This window comes from Chenopodium album, chromosome 12 (genome assembly GCF_948465745.1).
Source record: "Chenopodium album chromosome 12, dcCheAlbu1.1, whole genome shotgun sequence".
Classification (NCBI taxonomy): domain Eukaryota; kingdom Viridiplantae; phylum Streptophyta; class Magnoliopsida; order Caryophyllales; family Amaranthaceae; genus Chenopodium; species Chenopodium album.
Genome location: NC_137845.1, coordinates 14,712,045 through 14,736,948, shown reverse-complemented (window position 1 = coordinate 14,736,948; position 24,904 = coordinate 14,712,045). Strand labels below are relative to the sequence as shown.

The window sequence follows — 24,904 nt, the reverse complement described above, 5'->3', positions numbered from 1 at the left end:
GGTACGATAAATCGATAATACAATAATTTATAATGATAATTAAAATCGCACAATAATTGGTGAATAACTTCATTTTATTATACGGAATACAGGGTTCGATAATACAAAAATTGTACAATAGTATGTAATCTAATTATTATTCTTCGTCTTCTTCTTGTTCCAGTTCATCGGCCAATTGAATTGATTGAGAACTAGTAGAACCCAACGTTCCTTCATCGTCGTCGTTTTCTGCATAAGTATAATCTTGGGAACGAGTTTCGGCATTCAACCAATCCTTGAAGCAAATACACATTTCAAGTGTTTCGGGTTTTAGTCTTGTTCTTCTATTGTCTGAAATCCTTCCCGACGCACTAAAAGCTCTTTCAGAGACAACGGAGGAGACTTGGATAGCAAAAATATCATGAGCCATTGCCGCCAATATTGGATGTTTCCACTACAAAAATAAAAGCTTTTTAGCAACTAATTTTGGCAACAAATTTTTAAAACGTTGCTAAATTGCAACGACGGTAATTTTTTTTCATTGCCTAATTAAAAATGACATTTTATGCTTTACTTTTTAATAATTAATGGCTACGTGTTTTTGATTTGTTGCTATTTAAATCAATTTGTATTACTAGTTGTTACTAGATGGCATCATATTTTTGTCTTGTTGCCATATAGCAACATACTATGACAACTGATATTTTATTTGTATTGATTTAGAAACAAACAAAGGCAATGAATTTTTGAATTGTTGCCATTAGAAATAAGTCGTCTAAACTATTGTTGCTAGATGATAACGTATTTTTTATTTGTTGTCATTTACTAATGTCAGTTAATGACAAAGAAATGTTATTTGTTGCCATTGGAGATACTATTCTTATTATTTGTTGCTATAATGACATCAAATTCTAGTTTATTGCCACTGGAAACAAGTTGTTTTACAGTTTGTTGTCAATCAATATGTAGGCCACTTTTATATTTGTTGCCATTAGAGATGCTCTTCTTATGATTTGTTGCTATAAAAACATCAAATAGAGACGGATTTCAATTCCGTCTCTAATTTAGAGACGGATTTCAATTCCGTCTCTAATTTAGAGACAGATTTTTGATTTCTCCCTAATTTAGAGACAAATTTTTCAATTCCGTCTCTAATCTTTCGTACACTTACAATCAATTTTGTGCATAGAAGTAAACAAATAGTACTTGGTATAGTTGGTAAGAGTCTCACTATGTGACATTGAGGTCACAGGTTCGACTCCTACCAACTGCGATTCTTGAGACTAGAGATTCAAAGAGCCTTACATGCAAAGCCTTGCGAGTTGACCCAAGTGAGGTTTTGGATAGCTAAGAAAGATCATGTTTATGTCTTGTAGTGTTCATAACAACCAATATTAATGATTTGTTGCTATTTTTAGGAACCAACATTAATAATTTGTTGCTATTTTTAGAAACCAACATGAATAATTTGTTGATATTTTTAGGAACCAACATTAATAATTTATTTTTACTTTTAGAAACAACCAATGGTCATCTGTTGCCAAAATTGGCAACGAATGCACTAAGAACAACAACCATCATGGAAACTATATTTAAATGCATGCAATATTGCAACAAAATTGTTTTGCAACTGGTAGCCAAAATCCCATGGCAACAAGCCTTTTAGCAACAACAAATTTTCGTTTCCAACTCGTTGCTAACTAGAGTTAGCAACAGATTTTTGGTGATTAACAACAAATTTTAGTTGTTGCTATATTGACTTAATTTTGTAGTGTTCGTGCTTTTTGCTTTTCACCAATCAAAGATGTCGAGGCCGTACTTCTCTTCATCATCCATGTCTTTCATGAAGTCGTAATTTAACTACATTTGCAACTCCGAAACATCGCTTTATGTTCTCCTAGATGATGAATCAGTACCTGAAAACTTAGACATCATGTTAGCAGCTTGTGCAAATAAACCTTTGGCCCTTTTACTTACGTTTTTGGATGTTTGAGAAGGGGCAAATCGAGACACGATTCCATATTTAGATTCATAAACTCTATATAAAGAGAAGAAATCATTAGTCACCTTAGTTTTATAAGTTTCAACATCATCTTCAAAATTCATGTTAGTAAAATAAATATCAATTAATAAAAATGTGCCATCATACTTTTGTCTTGGATCTAAAATAGAAGTAAAAATATAAATCATAGGAATAATAGTGTAATATTTACGCCATTTTTCCTCCATAGATGGAAGATATCCATCATAATCGTGTTGTGATCGGTGTTCGGCAAAAAGTTGTGCAAGTAAACATGCATTGCTAAGAAAAGAATGGGAACAAGGATTATATACAGAAGAAAAAAAATGTGTCATACTATATAGTAATTGTAAAAACTGCATATATTTTTTTCACAAGTAGACCAATCATCTTCTAGTAAAGCAAATGTTCACTACTAGAAAACTGGCCATTTTCGACGGAAAAAATTCGTCGGAAACACCCTGAAATCCGTCAGAAAACACGTCTCCGACGGAAATTCCATTGGAACTGGTCGTCGAAAAAGCGTTTGCAGGAAAAACGACCTTTTGCGACGGAAATTCCATCGGAAACACTCTTCCGACGGAATTTTCCGTCGTAAGAGATTTTCCGACACCAAAAATCCGTCGGAAAATCATTTCATGAAATTAAAAAAAAATACGCCGCACCACTACCGACATAGCGTATCACCACCTCCAACCACCCAAAACGCCGCTGTCAACCCCATCCCCACCTAACTAACCGAACCACACCACCCTCTACCCACCTTAATCGAAACACCACACCACATATCCTAACCGAACCAAACCCACTTCCTAGCCCTAACCTAACCACAGCCACCACCTAAACCCACCCCACCTAACCCTAAACCTCCCAAACTAAACCTAGATCTAAAACCACCCACCACGCCCCACCTAAACCCAGATCTACAACCACCCACCACGACCCCCCTAAACCCGACCCACCCACCACGACCCCCTTAAACCCGACCCACCCACCACGAAAAAAATACAACATAACCAAAAATGTTAAAAAAAAGCCACCACATCACAAAACCACTAGCCACAGCACCAAGCCACCACATCCACACCAACCAGCCAACAAACGAAAATGTTTAAAAAAAAAACAACAAATAAGTACTCGAAAAACATACCTTAGTAACCGAAATTGGGTTCGAATTCTTGAATTTGGTATAAATTGGCCAAATTCGACCATGAAAATTTTAGATCTACATTTTTCATAGTTAAATTTGACCTAAAAACCATTAATTTCGACCATGGAAAACACCAAAGAGAAGAAAAATGAGGAAATAGTAGAAAAAAGGAGAATATGGTGGATAGGAAGAGATGGAGAGGAGAGAGGAAGAGAAGAAGCGAAGGGAAAGAGAAATTGAAAGGGCAGAAGAGAGAGAAAGAGAAGGGGAGAAAGAGAGAAGAAGAGAAAGAGAAAAGGTGCAGGAGAGAGAGAGAGAAGAGGGGCGGATGAAATGGGGAGAATGAGGAGGTAGGGTTTTAACAAAGAAGGGGTTTTATATATATATATATATATATATATATATATATATATATATAATTATATTCCGACGGAAATTTTGGATGCATTTTAATTCCGTCGGAAAATTACATTTCCGACGGAATATTCCATCGGAAAATTACGTTTCCGACGGAATATTCCATCGGAAAGCCCATTAATTCCGACGGATTTATATTCCGTCGGTTATTTCCGACGGATTGTTATTTTCGATGTTTCCGACGGAATTTCGTGTCCGCCGGAACCAATCCGTCAAAAATCAGCCTATTTCTAGTAGTGTGTTGGAAATTTTTTATTATGAAAAATTGTTAAATGAACCTTGTACTCGATTGCCCTACTCAACATTTCATAGGTGGAGTTCCACCTAGTTGGACAATCCGATGCTATTTTAATAGCCTTTATCTTTTGTTGCCTGCAAAAACCTTTCCACTCTTGAAATCTCAAGTTAGATCTATTAATAGATATAATAGCATTTCTAATTTTGTGATAAAATGGACCAATTTCTTGTGTTCCATCCTTCACACACAAATTAAGAACATGACAAATGCATCTAATATGAAATGCATCTCCATCTAATAGTACATCGGTCAATTGTGGTTTAATCAAATTTGCACTAAATGTCATAGAAGTTGCATTATCAAAAGTCATAGACATGATTTTATCCCTAAGACTATATATATGCATCAATAGCTTGCATTAAATGATGAGAAATGTTAAGACAGGTATAGGGGTATTCAAGCATTTTAAAATGAATAATGCGTTTTTGTAACAACTAATCATTATCCAACTAATGACAAGTAACACACAAATAGTGATATTCGTAACCATTATCCCATGCATCAGCAGTTAAAGAAACTCTACTAGGAAGATTACTCAATTCATTCCTAACTTCAATTTGTACTCTTGAAAGTTTTTTATGGCAGCAGAATGAACGGTTTTTTGGGGGATTTTTTTGTGTTGGGGTTGTAGTGCTCGGTTAATGTAATTGTTAAAGGCATCATTTTTGGCAAAAAGAAAAGGTTGTTCGACATGTACTATCATTCTCCCAAGTTCATCCCTATCTCTCTCATAACTGTAAGTGAAGCCTTGTGGATGGAATTGAGAAATTTTGGGTTGGGTTAGATCACTAGAGGGTCCACCACATCTTTTTGTATGTCTACTAAGGTTTCCCGTTCCTCCCTTGGTTTCGGCCGAGAAAATTTTTCTACAAGTCTTACACTTGGCTTTGTTTCCATCTCTACTTAATTGAAAATGTGCCCAAACATTACTCTTTCGGTTGTTAGCGACAAATTCCTCTTCGGTACACCACTCGTCTAATGGGTTTGGAATTTGGGTGTTTAGCATTTGGGTGGATTGTTCACTCGACCCGGCGGCTTGTGTTTGGCTACCTTGGCTAGTAGGAATAGAAAATTCATGTTGTGATCCGTATAAATGAGGTGATAATTTGTTTTGTTGAAATCCCGAACTAGACATAGTCTAAGGAGACATATCATCCATTTTTTCGAATCCTCCCGTGGTTTGGGGATGAAAGAAAGGGGTGGAAGTGTTTGGAAAGGGCATGTTAGGGGAGGGCATTGAAGTGTTTGGAAAAGGCATGTTAGGGGAGGGAAAGGGCATACATGTTAGGGGAGGGCATTGAAGTGTTTGGGTTTGGTGATTCCCTACGTTTTGACTTGGCTATCCTAGAGGAGGAGGAAGCGTTAGGGTTTGATGCCATGATTAATATTTAATAATAATAACAATAACAATAACAATAATAATAACAACAACAAAATAATACAAATTATAACAACAATAATAATACAAATAATAATAACAATAACAATAAAATAACAACAACAATAATAATAATACAAATAATAATAACAAATTAACAATAACAATAATAATAACAACAATAATAATAACAATAACAATAACAATAAGAATAGTAAGTAGTTTTTATATAAATTAAGTTTTTAACAATAATAATAATAACAATAATTATAACAATAATAGATTACTTGGGTCAGTGAGATTCTAGGTAGGAGAGGTTAGGAACGACGTTGTTCCGAGCCCAAGTCTCGCCTTAGACAGAGCTCACTAACAATCCAAATAATCCACAATAAAAATAGAAACTAGTTTTTTTTTTTTATATAAATTAAGTTCCAAGAAAACCACAACAACAACAACAACAACAATAACAATAATAATAACAACAAATCAAAATAAAGTTGAGTTAGAGCTTACAACGACGCTTCAATTTCTTTCCACTAATAAATTACCCGAACTTATAATTTTTTTGTAATTAATTTTTATAATTGAGAGAATTAGAGAATTTAAGAATTATATGAGATTTTTTTTTTTTTTGGCACAAAAGAGAGTAGGAATTAGAGAATAAGAGAGATGAGTTGATGAAATGTAGAAAAAATTAGATGAAGAAGTGAAGTATTTGTAGGAAAATTTGGGAAGCAATTTGCAAAAACTAGCCGTTAATGGCTGTTGCAAAGTAGCCGTTTATAGCGGTTGGAAAACAGCTATTAAACGGCTACTTGCACGGGCCGTGTAGTGTTGGGCCGTGCCACGTGCCTTGGTGGCGTGCTGTGCCGGCGAGCCGTGCCACGGGCTGACTGACCGTGTCGCCCGCTGTGCTCGTGCCGTGCCCGTGTCTATTTTAAAAAAGTTTGTTCACGGCATGGCCCACGGCCCACACCTGGGCTGCCTTTAATGGCGATCGAATTTGTTCCAGGGAAGTTTTTGATTTGTTTATTATTATTTATGGAATCAACATGTATTTTTTCCAACACACATCAATATCAATACTACTATACTAAAATAATCACCGTAATTATCCCTAATACACGTGTTGCGTTCTCATTAAAAAATTTCCTGCCCAATTTTTTTTTGCAGTTTTTTTTTTCGTTGGTTATCTTCTAAAAATGTTTGTTATATTATATTTGAATTTAAATATGAAGATTGGTTATTGGTTTAAATTGGTATAATCTCTTAAATAATTAATAAAAATAAAACACTTTTGATGATTTTTTTTAAAAAAAAAACAGGTTTAAAACAGGTTTATTTGAGATAATCTTACGTAAATTATTGTTATTACTTTTTGTTTTTACATTTTTTTTTGTTATCTTCTAAAAAATTTTGTCACAGTACGGTTGAATATTGCTTTAAATTGGTAATTATCACTTAAATTATTAAAAAAGTAAAACACTTTTGATAAAAAAAAATAAAAGGTTTGTTACTATGAACTTTTGATAAGTACACGTGTCGCATTAACAACAACAAATTTTTTATTTTTTTCCCTTAAAAAAAAACTTATATAAAGAAATATATATTAAAAAAAATTTAAGGTAGACATTAAATGAATTCAATTTTTTTAAAAATGTTATATAACTCATTCCATTTAAACTAACTGACTTTAATTTTATGATTTACAAGCATATTAAAATGTAACCACGTGCATGGCACAAGGAAAAAACTAGTAAAAGAAAAAATGAAAATCTAAAAATATAAAACAAAAAGAAAATTAAGCAAATAAACCAAAATCCTGCTTTAGTGCTTCTTCATTTCCTCCATTTGAACCCCAAAAAAATCACTTAAGCTAACTAAATTAATCTTTTGATTCATCTTCAGATTAAGGGCCTGTTCACTTTAACTTAATTTCAGTTTAGTTCAGCTCAGCTCTAACCAGTTCAATTCAGCTCCAATCAGTTCAATTCAGCTCCTAATTTCATTCTCTCATAAAATATTCATTTCAGCTCTATTCAATACAGTTTATTAGTTCAATTCAGTTTAGCTCCAATCAGTTCAATTCACTTTAATTCAGTTCAACTCAGTTTAGTAAATGTGAACATACCCTAAGAAGAAGCAGTGACACTTGTAATTAATACTACAATACATAAATTTAGCAAAGAACAGGTTTTTTTTTAGAAAAATAATAAAGATATTAAAAAAAAATGTGGGCCCTTAGAAAAGGGGGCCCTGAGCGATCGCTCAATGAGCTCCCCTAGTATCCAGCCTTGATAGGGTTTCAGAATTTGCTTGTATTGCCTTGTTCCCTAAAGTGTTTTTAGTTAGGCAGAAGTTAATCTAATTTACTATGTAGTAAAAATGTCTACATCTTTTCTCAAGAAAATACACTCCATACTGTTTTATGTTGTTAATTTAGATCTTTGAGTGGAGTAAATACCAACAAGAACACATGTGCAAATCTAACTAATAACGATCAATGTATGTGTATGTGCGTGTTGGTTATATGGTCCTCTCCATTTGCATTACAACTTTACAAGACAATCCATCTATATGAGTACAAACGTAAAGAATCTCAAGTACATTTAGTTTTCACGAGCCAGTATAATAAAGTGACAAGAATTAGAAATGAAGCCACTAACCCACTTCCATAGTTCTATGTATCTTATCACCCTTTAATAGTCCATATAAATGCATCATACATTGCTGTGAATTAAGCTTCATCAATTTCATTCAAAAGAGAAAATTAAACATAGAGTTTAACAATTGTAATGTAATTTGAAATGCTAGCTAAAGGAAAACAATTAACTTAATATATATGATCATAACATATGATTTTGGGGCACTATTAAGAAGTATTAAGATCAATAATTAAATGATCACTATGTATAATAAGAGTTTAAATTAAAATCAAAAGTTTTTTTTCTTAAAAAAAAAAAAAAAAACCGCTTGGAATAATACCTTTTTCTTACATATCAAGAAAGGGGTGGCTAACTTGGTAAGGCGCGGGTCAAAAAAAAAAAAAAAAACTTGATAAGGCGGCTCTTCCCTTATTGGGCGGTAGGGATTCCCTTGTCCTCCCGTTTGTTACTCGTGGGCGTCGTGGCTGTGTCTGTACTTGTGGAGTGGTAGTCCTTGGGCTTATTTGACAATAAAATGGATCACGGGACACATATAGACAATTTGACATGCGTTGGAGTTTAGCCCACCATTTTGGAAATTTCCTCACTAGGATCATTTTGGTGGGCCCTAATGTTATACAAATGAATAAGACATTATTCGTCGAATTTAAGGAGACTATAGCAGCAGTGTAGCCAGAGTTCAACGTTAGGAGCTTGGTTCCCTCAACTTTATTCCAGTAACATTTCTATTCATGTACATATATAATTCATTCTATTCATCTTCAGATCTAGACAAAAATCTCATAAAAAGATCCAAACTATTCAGTACAAATTGTTGTACAACACCACAAACATTGAGAAAACTACTTAAAACCACTTTAATAATATATATTCTAAACAACATTTACGATTAGTTAAGTTAGGTGTTGTTTGGCAAAACGTAGGTGTTAGTCGTGGGAATGTGGGATTATCTTTTGATTGTTAACTCATGTGAAGATAGATAGCGAAATATTTTTCTAAATAATGTGGAAAATATGTTAACAAGTTTTTTTATCTTTAAAAAGCTACTTGTAATATTTGCTACTTTTTGACAAAAAACACTTGCACTTGGCCACTATTAAATCACATCATTGTCAACATGATTTCTCTATTTTGATATGTACAAAAATTAAAATTTGATGTTTTCTTATGAACATATTTGAAAACAAATATGATCATTAATTATCATTAAAATTTTAAAAATATATATTGAGATATATCATATATTATATTTTAGGAAGATATTTATTCCCTAATATTATCTTGTGTATTCCTTATTATTCTAGGAGATCTTATATTTCTAGGTTAAGGAAAGTTTGTAATGCTTATATATTTGGGGCTATGATTAATGAGAAGGCAAGCAATTCTACTCTAATTATTTTCTACTTCTCTCTAATTTGTCAATATAATATCTGAAAAGTATTAATAATAGAGGTAATTTAACAATAACCCTCATAATTATATTTTTACATGGTGTAGTTGCTGGTCAAATCACGTATATGGAGTAAAAATAATAGATGCTAAAGCCGGCCAAAAAAGACCTTTGTAGATTAAAAATACTTTGTTCTAGTATTATCAATTGATGTGATTTGAAATCTATTTAATTTTCATTACATTCCTTTAGATACTAAAAATATAGTGTACGTGGTGACTATTGATATTATACTACTGGTAGTTCATAATTTTTTGTCTTAACAAGCAAATAAAATTTGAAAAATTCTCAATAATATTTTTATAACTTGTAAGAAGAAAGATTCTCCTTGATTAATACAACTAACATGAAAATTCATTCCATCTTAGGCCCTGTTCTCTTCAGATTATTTTTAATTTAGTTCAATTCTGAATTTTCTTTTCTCATAAAATATTCAGTTCACTTCAATTCAGTTCAATCAATCAGAACATGACCTATGGCTGCCCAATATAAATTAAAGCTAGCTAACCACCTTATCTTTGTGTGTATATATTCAAGCGGCTTATTTCCACAACTACAAGTCACTCTCCAACTCTACTCCACACAACTTCTCCCACTCATACACCTTAAAAAATGAACATACCAAGAAAAACTAAGTTTACACTAATAATACCAATCTCAATTCTCACCATTTTTATACTTGTACTTAAACCCTCCTTTAAAACCTCTCATAAACCTCACATTCATCATCTTCACGTCCAAAACCACCTCCAACTCGCGCAATCTCATTGTGATGGCACCCTCTACCCCGACCTTTGTATCTCTACTCTCTCTACCATCCCTCATCTTCATAAAAAGTCATTAACGGAGATCCTCCGTTACACTATTAGTGTCACTGAGGTGATAGTTCGCACCTCCACCGTCAATGTCTCAGGCCTTGAGTCTGGCAACCGACACAGTTTGAGTCGGTTGCAGCACATTGCGGTGAAGGACTGTCTCGAGCTCCTGAGTGAAACCTCAGACCAGCTCGAGACAGTTCTTAGTGAAATGGCAGACCAATGTGGCCCCGCTCAAAATTTGAGTAATATTCTCTCATTTTTGAGCGCGGCCATGACCAACCAATTCACCTGTTTGGACGGGTTTGCCGTAGGGTCCAATAGGACCGTACGGCAGTTCATCCAAGCAGGCCTGTATAACATCTCCCACCATGTCAGTAACTCCCTTGTCATGCTAAAGAAGATCCATGGACCCCGCCATTGCAAGCATAAGACAATGCCATTGCCCTACGATGACCTCGACGATGTGAGCGGGCTTGACAAGGCTGGGTTCCCGGGCTGGATGAAAAGGAAGGATCGTCGGCTATTGCAAACAGCAGCTCCACCCTGGAGCGGCAACACAACCACCCGGGTGGATTTGGTGGTGGCAAAAGATGGTTCTGGTAATTTTACAACCATCAACGAGGCGGTGGCGGCCGCCCCGAAAAAGAGTACAACAAGGTTCGTGATATACATAAAGGCTGGAGCTTATTTTGAGAATGTGGAGGTTGATAAGAAGAAGACAAATATAATGTTCCTTGGAGATGGAATTGGAAAGACTCTTATTAAGGCAAAAAGGAACGTTGTTGATGGTTACACAACTTTCAGGTCTGCTACTCTTGGTAAGTTTTTAGTTAATTAATAATGCAAATGCTTTATTCGTTTTCACAATACATACAACATTTTATTTAACTTGTTGCAATATTCACATATTAGCTTTACTAATACTACTAAACAAGTATATTTTACTAATAGAGAAAATTCTATATCATTTGTATGTTGTGAAGGGATAAGTTTTAATTTATATTTTAATTTTTTTTTTTATTTTTATAATTAATAAATGTATAAAAAATAATTAATGACCAAAGTTGTGTGTTAATAAAGTACAGTAAATGTCAAAATGATGCATGTGAAGTAGAGAAGTTATATGTACTCCGTATGTGTAATGTTATCAATCATTGTTTGTTACTACCTCCGTTATTTTTAAATGAATCACTTTGACTTTTACATTATTTACATATCATGGTTGATTTAATTTTTTCACTTCTATAAAATAAATAAATATTATTATATAATATATCATTAGATTAGTCATAATGTCTAGTTTTATACTCGTAATATATTTTTATTATAAGTTTTACTAATAGTCAATTAAATATATTAATGGTCAATATTATGTCTAGACAAATATACTAGTCAACTGATGTATTAAAAAAAAAAAGGGGTAAGTATAACATACGGAGTAATTCAACAATTACTTGTAAGATTACAGAAGACGTACAATAATAATTCTATAGTTTCAGATATATCCATTGTTTAATGACGGAAGGCAAAAAAAAAAAAAAAAAAACATAAGAAACTGGGTAAAAAAAGGGTAGGAGTCAACCTCAAGAACCCAGCAAATACAATACATGACTTGAGAAATGTTAATAAAGGCATTATATTACTGGTAGTTCTAACTTCTAAGGAGACGTACCCGGGCCACATCCCGCCCGTGACAAAAACATATTCATAACGTTAAAGCAAAAGCTGCATGTATAGCTAAGTTGGTTTTCGTAGGTCATATGGTATTATGGCTCAAATAAGGTCATAACTCATAAGTAGAGGCGTCAATTTGAGTGTGTAAGTATCAAGTAAAGGTTGGTGGAGTTGATTGAAGAACTCACCTTATATTTTTTAGGTCACGAATCTGAGTCTACCAGCTATATTTGCTTAGGAGTAGGGGGATTCCTTTACCTCCTCTCTCTACTCTCAAGCGTTGACTTGTGAAGCTAGGCTGCCTTAACATGTATGTGAGAGGTACCGGTTTAGTATGGTCCTTTATCTTACCTTTAAAAAAAAAAAGTTCAACTGTGCTAGTTGGATTCGGTGAAGTTGAGTCGGGTTGTTGAAACTCATTGTAAACCTACGCCTGGTAAATGTCCTACATTAAAGAAACAGGATAGATGGTACGGTGGTATCACTTTTTAAGGGAAAAGAGTTACTCCTATTATCATCAATTAGTTTTAGTGTGGAACCTTCTTGGACCTTGTTATGACAATATTCTCTTTGTCCTTAACACGGGTCTATTTTAAGAGAAAAAATCGTGCAAAGAAAATATGAACAAAATAAACTTACAAATTTCAAAACCAAAACACCCCCCCTCCAAATGTGAGCTTGTGACCTACTTATAACGAACTTATTTACCATCCAAACTTGATACTTATGTAATTTTTTTTTATTTTTTTTTTCGTTTTTTTGCATCAGTTTGACCGATACATTTGTTGAGACGCAACTTTGACTATTAATATTTTTGATTGTTAATTAGTAAAAATTATAACAAAATTATATTATGAAACTAGACATACGAATCTAATGATGTAATAACATTTATTTATGTTATAGAGGTGAAAAAATTAAGTCAACCATGGTATGTGAATAGTGCAAAAATCAAAGTGATAATGCAAAAAATCAAAGTAATGCATTTAAAAAAAAAAAGGAGGGAGTAATCAGCTATCAATTTGGCCCATCAAATGAAAATATTATATCTTGGCTCTTTTTAGTATGAAGTTAAGATGTTAGATTTTTTTATTTTTTACTTTTTTTTTTAATAAAAAGGGAAGCAATGTAATAATATTAAACTTTCTTACTCGTAAAAGATAATTATAGCAATTCAAAGGGAAGAAATAAAGTACTAGTATATATATATATATATATATATATATATATATATATACATATATATATTGACATAAGTACTAGTATATTGGGATATACTCTTTTTTGTCAATTTTGCACGAGTAATTTCTTTTGTCATTATCATTTTTCGCACAAATATTGTTAGTACGTCGGCACCCCTTTTGTACCAAAAAAAAAAAAAAGGATATTGTTGAAATTTGTATTGGAGAAAACCGTATACCATTTAGATAAGATTACGGATTAAAATTTATAAACTTGCATATTTGTATGGAGGACAGAAGTTGAGTTAGAATGTCCAAAAAGCGAGAGTGACCTATGTCTTAAAGTTTATCATGCTATTTTTCATCTTTATACATGGATCTACCTACCAACAACGCAACAACTTAGACAATTATAAGGTCATGTGAGTGGGGACTAGAAAATATATAATGCTTATTAAAATCTTATTCTTATGTAGCAGATTTAATTATACATCAACTAATTAAAGATATTACAAACAATCAATAGTCAATAAGTTAAATAAAAAGTAGTTATAATTGAACACATGAAGGAAAATTACAAAAAATGGGTACAAAATCTCTTAAAAAATTCAATAATTGAAAGAAAAAACTCAATAGTTGATCAAAATGCATGACTATGTAGTTTAAATAAGGGGCCTTACATGTTCATATAGTCATCTGATACAATAGTTGATTAAAATGACTAGGCATTGTGCATTTGGTATATTCCAATTTCCAAATATACCTAGATTGTTGATTGTCGCATTTAGGAAAGTATAATCCTATAACTAGGACCTTAATCAACTAGACTTAAGAAATTCGGCTCTAATTTGTATTTGAGAGACCTCAATTCCAGTTTATAGTCTAGCCTAAAAAATCTGATGTAATCTAGTGACCCAAAATAAAAAATTAAAAAAAAAAAAAAAAAAAAAGTTTATGTTTAACACATGTTTTTTGAAATAATCTTAAAAACAATACTTATATTTATACTTGTAAAACAATACTTAAATACATTTTTTTTAAGAATAAATATTAAACCTGGATACTCCTTTTTTTTAGTTTTTTAAACTTAAATGCGACCATATTTATATTTATACTTGTACCGGCTAACAATAACAACGAATGATAACTAATTAATAACTATCGTCATTGGTCAAATAAAACTAGTGAACCAACTAACAAGTAACAACCAATGCTCTGGAATGCCCAAACTTGCAAGCTAGATCTACAATTACATTCCTTAAATTTTGTAAGTTGAGCAATAAAATCAATTAATCATGCAAAGAGTCCTGTATTTAAAAGGGGGTGTGAGTTATTGATTCATTTATTTATTATTTATCACTATTTTATAAAAAAAAAAAGGGTGCGTGATTTTTATAAATATTTTAAGTAAAACTGATAAAAGTTGACATGACACGATAACATAATATGGACCGAACACGAAAATATTGAGTTAGTTTTTAACATAACACGAACATGACACGACACAATTGTTAGTTCTAATTTCTACTTTTAAGCAAGGTATTCCATCTCATCTCAGGAGTCACATAATCCAATATTCCAATCAATGAATAGAGGGATCGATGTTTATGTATGAATAAAGACTAAAGATACAATGATACATTTTTCATGCATGCTTGACAAAACTACAGAACGCCAGTGTAGTGTAATGAATTTTAGTAGTGAAATACCATACTGAAACAGAATTGAAATCACCGACTAAAATTCAAGGCGGCACAACTTGTTTTGGTATTGGTTTGTACACGATTTTTCATGTGGGATTTGCAAAGTTTTAAATCCAGTTTATTTAAAACTTTTGTACGATATTATACACTGTAATGTTATATACTCGTAGTATATAAAAGTTCAAAATTTTAAAACTGTGTTTGAAGATTTTAATATGAATTTTCAAATATCTAATTAAGTATGTATTGTCAATGTATTTTCTTATACAACAACATATTACTAAGGTCATAGTTTAGTCGAATCAAACAATCTAAGTTAAAATAGATCAGAATTTAAAAATTTTAAATTAGATAAGATGAGACTTTAGAAAGCTCAAGCTAGAAAATTACAATTTTATACTTTGTATTAGAGATGGAGAGCAAAGCCATCACTTTATAGAGCCAAACAACTATTTCCCCTGTTCTAAAATATTTAATGGTTACATGATTTTAAGGCATCAAGGTGAAATTGTTTTTGATTTGTGAAGTAGACTCTCTATGTAAATAATGGACCAGGTTTGGCTCCCAAATCATATAGTCTAATCCAATAGAGGGTTTAATTTAGAGATTTGCTCGAGCCAAGTTATCCCAAATGAAATCCTTGGCCTCCAACTCTCTCATTCAATCCTATTATAGGAATTTAGATATAGAAAACAAATCTATAATATACTAAAAAGCGTTCTTACTAAAGTTTATCCGCCACTCAATTGTTACCAAGTATGATATACCTTTATTCCTCAAAAATCCTTAATACAAACATTAAATCATGCACTCGTTCACTCAAATCCCATCAAACAAAACCATCATCCCTTTCGAAATTATTCTTATTTAAGAATAATGAAGGTGTTTTGACGTTATGACTAAAATTGAGCAAAATAATACTCATGAGCGAGTGACTAATAGCAGAAAACGCATTAGCAAGTTATTGAATAATTATGCATGTGAAGCTATAATTACTTACGAGGGTTGGATGCCACAAATATATGATTGATTTTGTTAGGTCCTTATTTTTCTTCTTTGGCTGTCGGTGTCAACTTTTATTCTTATAGTCCAGGTTTATTTTGCCGACAAGTATGACTATTCTTCCTCCTGTTTAGATCGATCTTCTTAATTCTCATTATATGAATTGAGTTTTAAATTTAATTATAGTTCTTGTTTTCTTCACTTTCAATTAATAACTAGTCTTAGACACGGGCGATGTCCCGATTTGCTGCATTATTTTCATAATACAAATCTTTATTAACATTTAAATTTTATTAATACCATGTAATATGGTAATAACTTAGTAGTTAACACGTTGGAGTTTAAACTTGAGGTTGTGGAATCAAATCTTGTAAGAGCAATATTTTTGAACATAGAGTAAAAATCGGATTTAATGAGGAGAACGCCACGTGCCACTTAAACTTCTTTAGGAGCGCCTTTTAATATCTATTATAGATTTTTAGTGAAAATAAGTTGATTTCAGCAACTAAAAGTAATTTGTAAAATTCACTAACTCTAAAGAATAAATAAATACAATAACAAATCAGTAAAAGTCAATTAGGTTCACTAAAAATAATTTAATTTTAATAAATATAATTTCAATTTAGCACAAATAATTTGAGTAAAGTGTAGTAAAAATAAGGTGAAGAGAGAACAAAATCTTAGGGCTTGTTTGACATCGTTTTTTGTTTTTAATTTTCAATTTTTTTTTTAAAACAAAAAACAAAAAATAGAAAACAAGAAAAATGTGTTTCAACTTTTCTGTTGTCAGTTTTCAAAATTATCATGTTCTTAATAAATTTGACTAATTTTTGATCCATTATATTACATATTTCATATGATTTTGAAAAACCAAAAAACAGAATAGCACAACAATGTCAAACGAAGTTTTACTTTTTTTTTGTTTGTTTGTTTATATGTAAGTCTTGTTGTTAAATATAATATTATATATATATATATATATAGAGTAACTAGTTTTGGACTTGGGCAATACCGCAATACCTTGGGTTATTACGTGCATCTCATTTTCCAATCACAGTTGTCATCTATTAGATTTTGTTTAGAAGTGGAATCATGAAATAGTACAACATAGATTAGTTGTTGAAAAATAAACCTCTCAAGTGTCACCACATGTAAGTGTTCCACATTGGTTGAAGAAGAGATAATTAAACACTTTATAAGGCTAAGGGGCTACTCCTCCTATTGCCATATGGTTTTGGGATGGAACCTCCTTAGAATTGTGAAGTGGACTCTCTCTCTCTTGGTTTGCGGGTGCGGCTCAGGCCCGCGTTTATCATTAGTGGATTAAAATTTAGTGATTAGAAGTGAAGTCGTGGGTTCAAATTTTCAAATTGTGCACTATATACAATTTTAATATTAATATGTGTAATGAATTACATAAAACGTGAACACTTTGGTAGAATGTGCCACGTGACAGATATACTTTATTTAGAACATTATTCAATAATGTAGAACTATAGGTTAGTTATGTAAATATGTGTATAGTGCTTGATTTGCGAATGATTTTATTGTTGTCCTCTTATATTCTGTTTGTCTCATTTTACTTGTTTGATCAATTTAAAGTGTAATTAATTAAAGCTTGGCACTAATAACTACTTATGATTAGTTATACTATTATACATGTATTATATATAGAGATTAGGAGTTTTAGGACAAGTCAGACAACACTTAATTTATCAACATTGAAGAGTAGTATTATTGAAGCATGATAATATTTAACCGAGGGATTATGGGCCTTTAGCCCAATGTATAAAGTAGTTTCAGACTAAATTTTATTGGATTGGACCTTTATATTAAAATCTGAATCATTTTTTTTAAAAGGGATGTGGACTAACGGCAATAGATTGAATCAGCACTTACACCTAGAGCTGTTAAAAGCTGACCCGATCTGAAATACCGACTTGAATCCGATTATTAATCGATCCATCTGAACCTGAAAAAATGGTGGTCCAAACCCGACCTGAAATCAATCCTAGACCCGAGCTGACCCGAGTATGTGAGACCCGAACCCGAACATGAACCGACCTGGAGATAACTCGACCCAAATGTGACCCGTAAATTATTGATCTGAACCGAATCCGACTTGAACCGAAATTGACCCAAACCCGTTTTAACCCGTCAAAGCCCGAATTTAACTCGACTTGTTACTAACCCGAGCTGAATTCAACCCGACCCGTTTCTAACCTAACCCGAATTTAACCCGACCTATTACAAACCCGACCCGAAATCAACCCGACTTGTTATTGACCTGACCCAAATCAACCCAACTTGTTATTGACCCGACCCGAATTTTACCCGACCTATTACTAACCCGATCCAAAAATTCAACCCAATCTGTTACTAACCCGACTCAAAATCAACACGACTTGTTAATGACCCGACCTAAATTCAACCCAAAGTGTTCCTGACCCGATTTCAAATCACCTTAAATTCAATTTAGACCACGTTATTATTGTTGACCAAAGCATTTTGTCTAGGGAGACCAAGTCGGTCCAGGCTAGCAAAAGAAAGGAGCACAATCCCCAAATTTAAGAGTGAAATATAGTATATATTTGTTGTATGGTCAAAGGAGATAATTATCTTCCTAAATTATAGACTAAAGTTCCCTAGTATGTTGCCATATATATTATAGTCAAAGGAAATAATTAGCTTGATAAAAATGATAATTATCTATTTATAGTTAGTTGACCCGAATATGACCCGACTTGGAAATGACTCGACCTGATTGTGACCCGCAAATTATTAACTTGAACATAACCAACTTGAACCCGAGAATGATTCGACTTGAAAATGACCTAACCTGATTATAACCCTCAAATTATTAACTTGAATCGAACCCGACTTGAACCCGAGAATTACCCGACCTGATTATAACCCGCAAATTTTTGACTTGAACCGAACCGGACTCAAACCCGAGAATTACCCGACCTGATTCTAACCCGCAAATTATTGACTTGAACCGAACCCGACTCGAACTCGAGAATTACCCTAAACCGTTTTAACCCATGAAAACCCGAACTAAACCCGACCCAAACCGATAAGACGTATGACCCGAATCAAGCGTGACCCACCCCGAACCCGACCCGCATAGGTTACGGCATTAACCCGAATTGACCCGATCCGACCCGAGTTGACCCGACCCACTCTTACCCGACTCAAACCCGACCCGTTTATCCGAATTGACAGCTCTACTTACACCCCTATTCAAGCCACAAATGTGGAGTTTCACTTTATGTTCTTTTTCTCACTAAATAAGTACAGTACTCCGTTACTCCGTAGTAAGCTTGTGTGTGGCTCGAACAATATCCTATTAATCGTGTATTATTTGATGGGATAAGATATAACACGTTTAGTTTTCTCCTTAATATTAGTACAAGTGTACAACAGTACAAGTTGTGGATCTGAATAATTTTTGCATCAAAATCCATTTCAATTTTACCATTGAAGATATTCCATGACCAAATTGATTTTCATACATTACTTAACATAATGTATCTTTCTTATGTGCAGCTGTAGTTGGAGAAGGCTTCATAGCCAAAGGTATAACGGTAGAAAACTACGCAGGGCCGGAGAAACACCAAGCAGTAGCTCTACGAAGTGGATCAGATCTCTCAGCATTTTACCAATGCAGCTTTGTAGGCTACCAAGACACGCTATACGTCCACTCTCTACGACAATTTTACAGGGAGTGTGACATATATGGCACGGTAGACTTTATATTTGGTAACGCGGCTGTTGTACTCCAAAAGTGCAACTTATATGCTCGAGAGCCACTTCCAAATCAAAAGAACATCTACACTGCACAAGGCCGAGAGGACCCTAACCAAAACACCGGTATTTCCATCTTAAACTGCAAAGTTGCGGCAGCAGCTGATTTGGCAGCTAACAAGTCAGCCTACAGAACATTCCTAGGACGACCATGGAAGGAATACTCTAGGACGGTCTTTATGCTCTCGAATATTGAGGATGTCGTCGATCCTGCTGGTTGGTTGGAGTGGTCGGGTGATTTTGCGTTAAGCACACTCTATTACGGCGAGTACAAAAATAGAGGACCAGGGGCGGATATAAGTTCAAGGGTTACTTGGCCGGGTTACAGAGGAGAGATCAGCACCAATGATGCAAGCAACTTTACCGTTGGAAATTTCATTGAAGGTGGTGATTGGCTTCCATCTTATGGAATTCCATACTATTCCGGTTTGAGTGGTAATTGATAGCATAATTGAGTTGGTACATTGCCAAACCAAGGTATTGTTATTATTGTTTGAGCCATTTGAGCTTAATTACAATTGCTATAGGTGGTATTAAAGTATAATTAGCTAGATGATCAATTGTTTAATTTGAGTTCTAAGTTTAGTTCCTTGTAGCAAGCCATTGGCACGTACTACCAAATTATAGCTACGCAAGGGAATAATGTTGTATTATATACATCGATTAAGCTCCTCAAATAATATTTGTTGTGCATACTTGATCCGGAAGTAGTAATGTTGAATCATAACCTTTCCAAACAGCATATGTAAGTGTTTACATTAATAAAGGTAGAGAAGGTTACTCCAATTTATAAGATTAACAGGTTATTGCATCAATTGTAATGTGGTTTTGAGATGAAAACTTCTTGGACATATATAGTAAAGCGGAGTTTCTTTCTCAATGACAAGTGTGGCCCAAACACATGTTTAATATGGTATAAGAGTTAGACCCATATTTGATACCTTTAATTTAATCCAGGCCAAATTGGATTGGATTATGTGAGGAGGTGCATAAAAATGCACTCTAACCTCGTGAAACATCACATGTCCTTGAATTAAAAGAGATTTTACTTGTTAGGGGGAATATTGAAGCATAACTATATATGTTTAACAATCATCATAAACATAAAATAAATGTGGCAATAATATATGTTTAACAATCATCATTAAATTGAAAGTAAACATCAATGCTATTACGAAGTATATTATTTGTTACATGCATGGATCATCATATTTGTTATCAATCAAATAACTCAACGTATTTGAATGATTGAACAAAGCAAGAGATCGACAATACTACATGATCAATACGGTCGTTCGCCTGGGATATTTCCTGCAGGATCATAAACACAAACACATAAAGGCCATTCAGCGCTACACATAACACTAGCACAACCAAGGCGGACCGACTTACGCCAAACAACTTGGGTATAAGCCGAGCAATCTTGACCTTGTGCACACGAATTTGAAGTATAGTTATAATTTTTCTTTTGGTTAGCCCATGTATTCATCGCTCGCGAACTACTCAAGGAATCATAGCCAATCCCACGGTTCAACCCGTACGAACCCTTTGAACCCTTGTATGTGTTACAATCACCTAATTTCGCCTTGTTAGCATAGTCTTGAGCAAAGGCTTCAAGCGTTTGGTCCCATGTAAATGGACCAACACCGACTTGGCTTCGAGCCAAGTTATGGCCATCTAGGAATACTTTCATGTCACCAGCTTGGTCGTCTGCTTGGCATGGATGACATTTGAATAAGAATGTTATGGTAAAGAGTAAGGCAATTGAAAGTAGGGGTGATTTCATTTTTTTTTTTTTTTTTTTTTTTGGGATTTTGATTTTAACAAATTCAAATGCCAATGAAAATATAATGACATAGACTAAGCTAAGTAGCTAATATCTATTTATATAGGCCACAATTTAGAGCTTGTAATATTTGATTGATATTTTGAAGTACTAGTTTGAATATTACTCTATCTCACATGATTTTAATTTTTTTTTTTTTTTTTTTTTTTTTTTTTTTTTTTAATATCTCAATTGATATTCATACTTTTTTTATTCTAGTATCTCACATGATTTTTTTTTCCTTTTAAATATCTCAACTGATATTCATATTTTTTAATTCTAGTATCTCACAGTAAATGAATATATATATTTTAATTGATATTCATATATTTTTTTAATACTAGTGTCTCACATCTTTTTTTTTTTTAATATCTCAATTGATATTCAATATTTTTATACTAGTATCTCACGTGATTTTTTATTTTTTTTTCTTATATCTCAATTCATATTCATATTTTTTTTATACTTATCTCACTTTTTTTTTTTTTTTTAATATCTCACAGGATATTCTATTTAAATAAAGTCATAATCAATATTTTCTATAATAATTATCTATACACCATCCGTCTCAGATTATTTGATACACTTGACTTCAATCATTATTCATATACTAATTTTGACTATAGTTTTCGTACAAACGTATTAAATATAAATTCTATCATGAAATATCAATTTTTTAAAGATTTTTTTTACTATTATTTAATTATATAAACATAAGGTTAATAGCTCGTTCTTTATGTGGCCGGCTGACATACACTAAAACACTGAACGGGTATAACTTGACCGACCAAGTAACCCCTGACTGATCGAGTAACCCATGACCGACCGAGTAACCCCTAACTGACCGAGTAACCTCGGCCACACTGTGTAGCTAACCACATATGAAGCTTTGTGTAAAGTTAATGTAGTGCATTAACATGCATATCAAGTTTGACTATGTCAATTATATAGTGACAAATATAGTACTCCCTCCGTTTTTAAATACTTGCTCCACTTTTTTTTCCGGCCGTTTTTAAATACTTGCTCCATTTCTCTCATCTAGTAGACCCACTATAACTCATATTTTATTATTTTTATATTCTTTCTCCACTAATTCTCTCAACTACTTTTGCTTTTTATAATTTTTTATTCTTCCCCCTACCCCACCACCTCTATATTTTATTACTTTTTCTAATTTCTCCTGAAACACCCCGCATAGAGCTAGAAATGGAGCAAGTATTTAAAAATGGAGGGAGTAATAATTAGATTAATTAGCACACAATAATTTTTAGTATTATTATCAATTTAACACTATTTTTAATTGGTGTAAAATAATTGTCTTAAAATAATGTGAAGTAAACTACAAAAATATACTAAAATGAAACATAATCATGAAAAAGCCGATTAGTTACAAATGTACTGAAAAATTATGTATTTGATCATATATTTTTTGTGTAGTACTGTATGTTATAGTGTTATTTTTCTAGTTAATTAAATGAAAATTTTAAAGCTATGTATCTAATCCCGTGAATAAGTTCTTATTCACACACTACTAAAATCACTCTATTATTTTATCCAAAATCAGATCATGCAACCTAAAATTCCATATCTTTTCGACAACGTATTTTTTTTATTCAACTTTTCTCCTGTTATGTATGCACTCTAATTAAATATAATATATTTTAAATTATATTTTTATATAATAATCAATAGTTATCAATCAATAAATTATGTAGTTATTGATAATTGATTGATTGATATTTATTACGCGGTTATTGATTATCAAAGTAATTTGCCTGGAAAAAAAATAATAAATATATTATTTTATTATTATTATGGATTGTAGACTTGTAGTGTATTCTACTCCCTCCATTATATAATACTTGAAAAGTTGGAGGGAGCATGTAATAAAAATGTAAATGGGTCCTTTTAATATATTTGTTTATTGTAGAAAAGATATTATTTTATATTACTTTATTGCTAAAAAAACTAAGTAGGGCTAGCTGTTAGGAAGGGGATAAGGGGGGATTTAAATTTTTTATCATTTCCTAAAAAGCAGTGGGCCCATAGAGTGTACAAAAATATAATTTTATAATAGTGATCTCTTTTCAAAATTGGTAATGTATCAAGTATTGTAGGATGGCCAAAGATGGGAAATGTGTCAAGTATTATGGGACGGATGGAGGGAGTATCCTAATGACGTGATTGTTTTTTTTTATTCTTTCTAAAATAAAAATTTAATTAGGTAAAAATAAATTTTCTATAATTAAGGTTATTTACAGTTTAGTCAACTACTTTTACCTCATTAAAACTTTAAATTACATTTTTAAAAAAAAAAAGCAGATTTTTTCTCCAAAAAAAAAGTAAAAGAAAAAAAAAATTAACGACACCACCAGGAGATGACACGTGTCATTGCTGGTGTGTCTTTCAGCATAAAGTTATTGATGATTTATGATTGGTGTTCTTTATATATGGGCTTAGCCGCTTAGGCCACCCATGTCATCAAGATAGAGAGTTCATTTCACAGGTACAAAAAAGTTCTACACAGTAATCCATTTCATTTCATGTAGAAACCTTGTTTTGCCCATAAGAGTAACTCCAATATATATACTTCCTTCGTTTCTATTTAGTTGACGCATTCAATTTAAGAATATATATTAAAGAAAGGAGAGAGAATGATAAAGCAAGTGAGGGGTATACTAGTAAATGCAAGGTATAAAACTTACCTTATTTCAATGGAGTTTCATGGCTTATGGACGGGTGGGGTTTCAAAGGCTAGTGGTAAAGACTGGGGCGAGGGATTCAAGGTGGGTGAAGGGGTGTAGCGAGGGATTTGGGACTGGTGAAGGGTGGTTGGGTGGGAGTTCCGGGCTGGTGATTGGGTAGTGCTGGATTTATTGGTTGGTTGATTGTGGGGGTGGGTAGGGGTGTGGGCGAGAAGGCCAGATTTGGGAGAGGGGGGCTATCGAAGTGGTGCAGTGGCGGTGGGGATGGGGACGAGAGAAGGGGTTGATGTAGGTGGAGCAGTGGTGGTGTTTGAGGGGAGGAAAAAGATAAGAAAAAAGTTAAAAAAAATTTTAAGCCAATAATAGAACACATGGCATTGTTAACTTGTTTACTAGGTTACATTTGGGTTTGAATTATTTAAAATTGACACCCCAAACGTTGTTGTAATATTCAAGAATAATAAAAATATTATCTCGCTTAACTGCTCAAAGGTTGAATTATTAATAATAATTTTCCCCTTTCTTTTTAAATAATGTTTACATACTGATATTTGAAGATGTTAATAGTTGAATATATGCACTGAAATGTTTCATCTAAATTAAAATAAAGAAATAATTTGAATTGTTTTGTTAGGCATCTTGTACATGTTTATTTCACATGATTAGATATGAATTTCTAATCTGATATAATCTCCATATATTTTTGGTGTTTAGAGAGCCACAAGGGCGGGGGTGAGAATTGATCCCAGGATCTTCTGTAATCGGGAAGGAAGCTCTAACCACTTGAACTATCCCTCACTCTCATATAATCTCCATATATGACTAGACTTT

At 32.8% G+C, this 24,904-nt stretch overlaps 1 protein-coding gene across 1 annotated transcript; it reads left to right on the top strand.

Annotated features, from left to right (window-relative positions):
* Positions 1-9,894: 9,894 nt before the first annotated feature.
* LOC145570391 (pectinesterase-like) lies at positions 9,895-20,241 on the top strand. The gene is made up of 2 exons (XM_081629450.1): positions 9,895-10,994; positions 19,286-20,241. Exons 1-2 carry the CDS (start codon positions 9,971-9,973, stop codon positions 19,984-19,986), a joined length of 1,725 nt encoding a protein of 574 aa, XP_081485576.1. The 5' UTR covers positions 9,895-9,970; the 3' UTR covers positions 19,987-20,241.
* The last annotated feature ends 4,663 nt before the right edge of the window (positions 20,242-24,904 follow it).

Excerpts from the sequence above, each read along its gene's own strand:
- LOC145570391 (XM_081629450.1), top strand. The coding sequence starts at position 9,971 with ATGAACATACCAAGAAAAACTAAGTTTACACTAATAATACCAATCTCA. Across the intron at positions 10,995-19,285 it reads TTTCAGGTCTGCTACTCTTG|CTGTAGTTGGAGAAGGCTTC; the intron begins GTAAGTTTTTAG and ends TCTTATGTGCAG.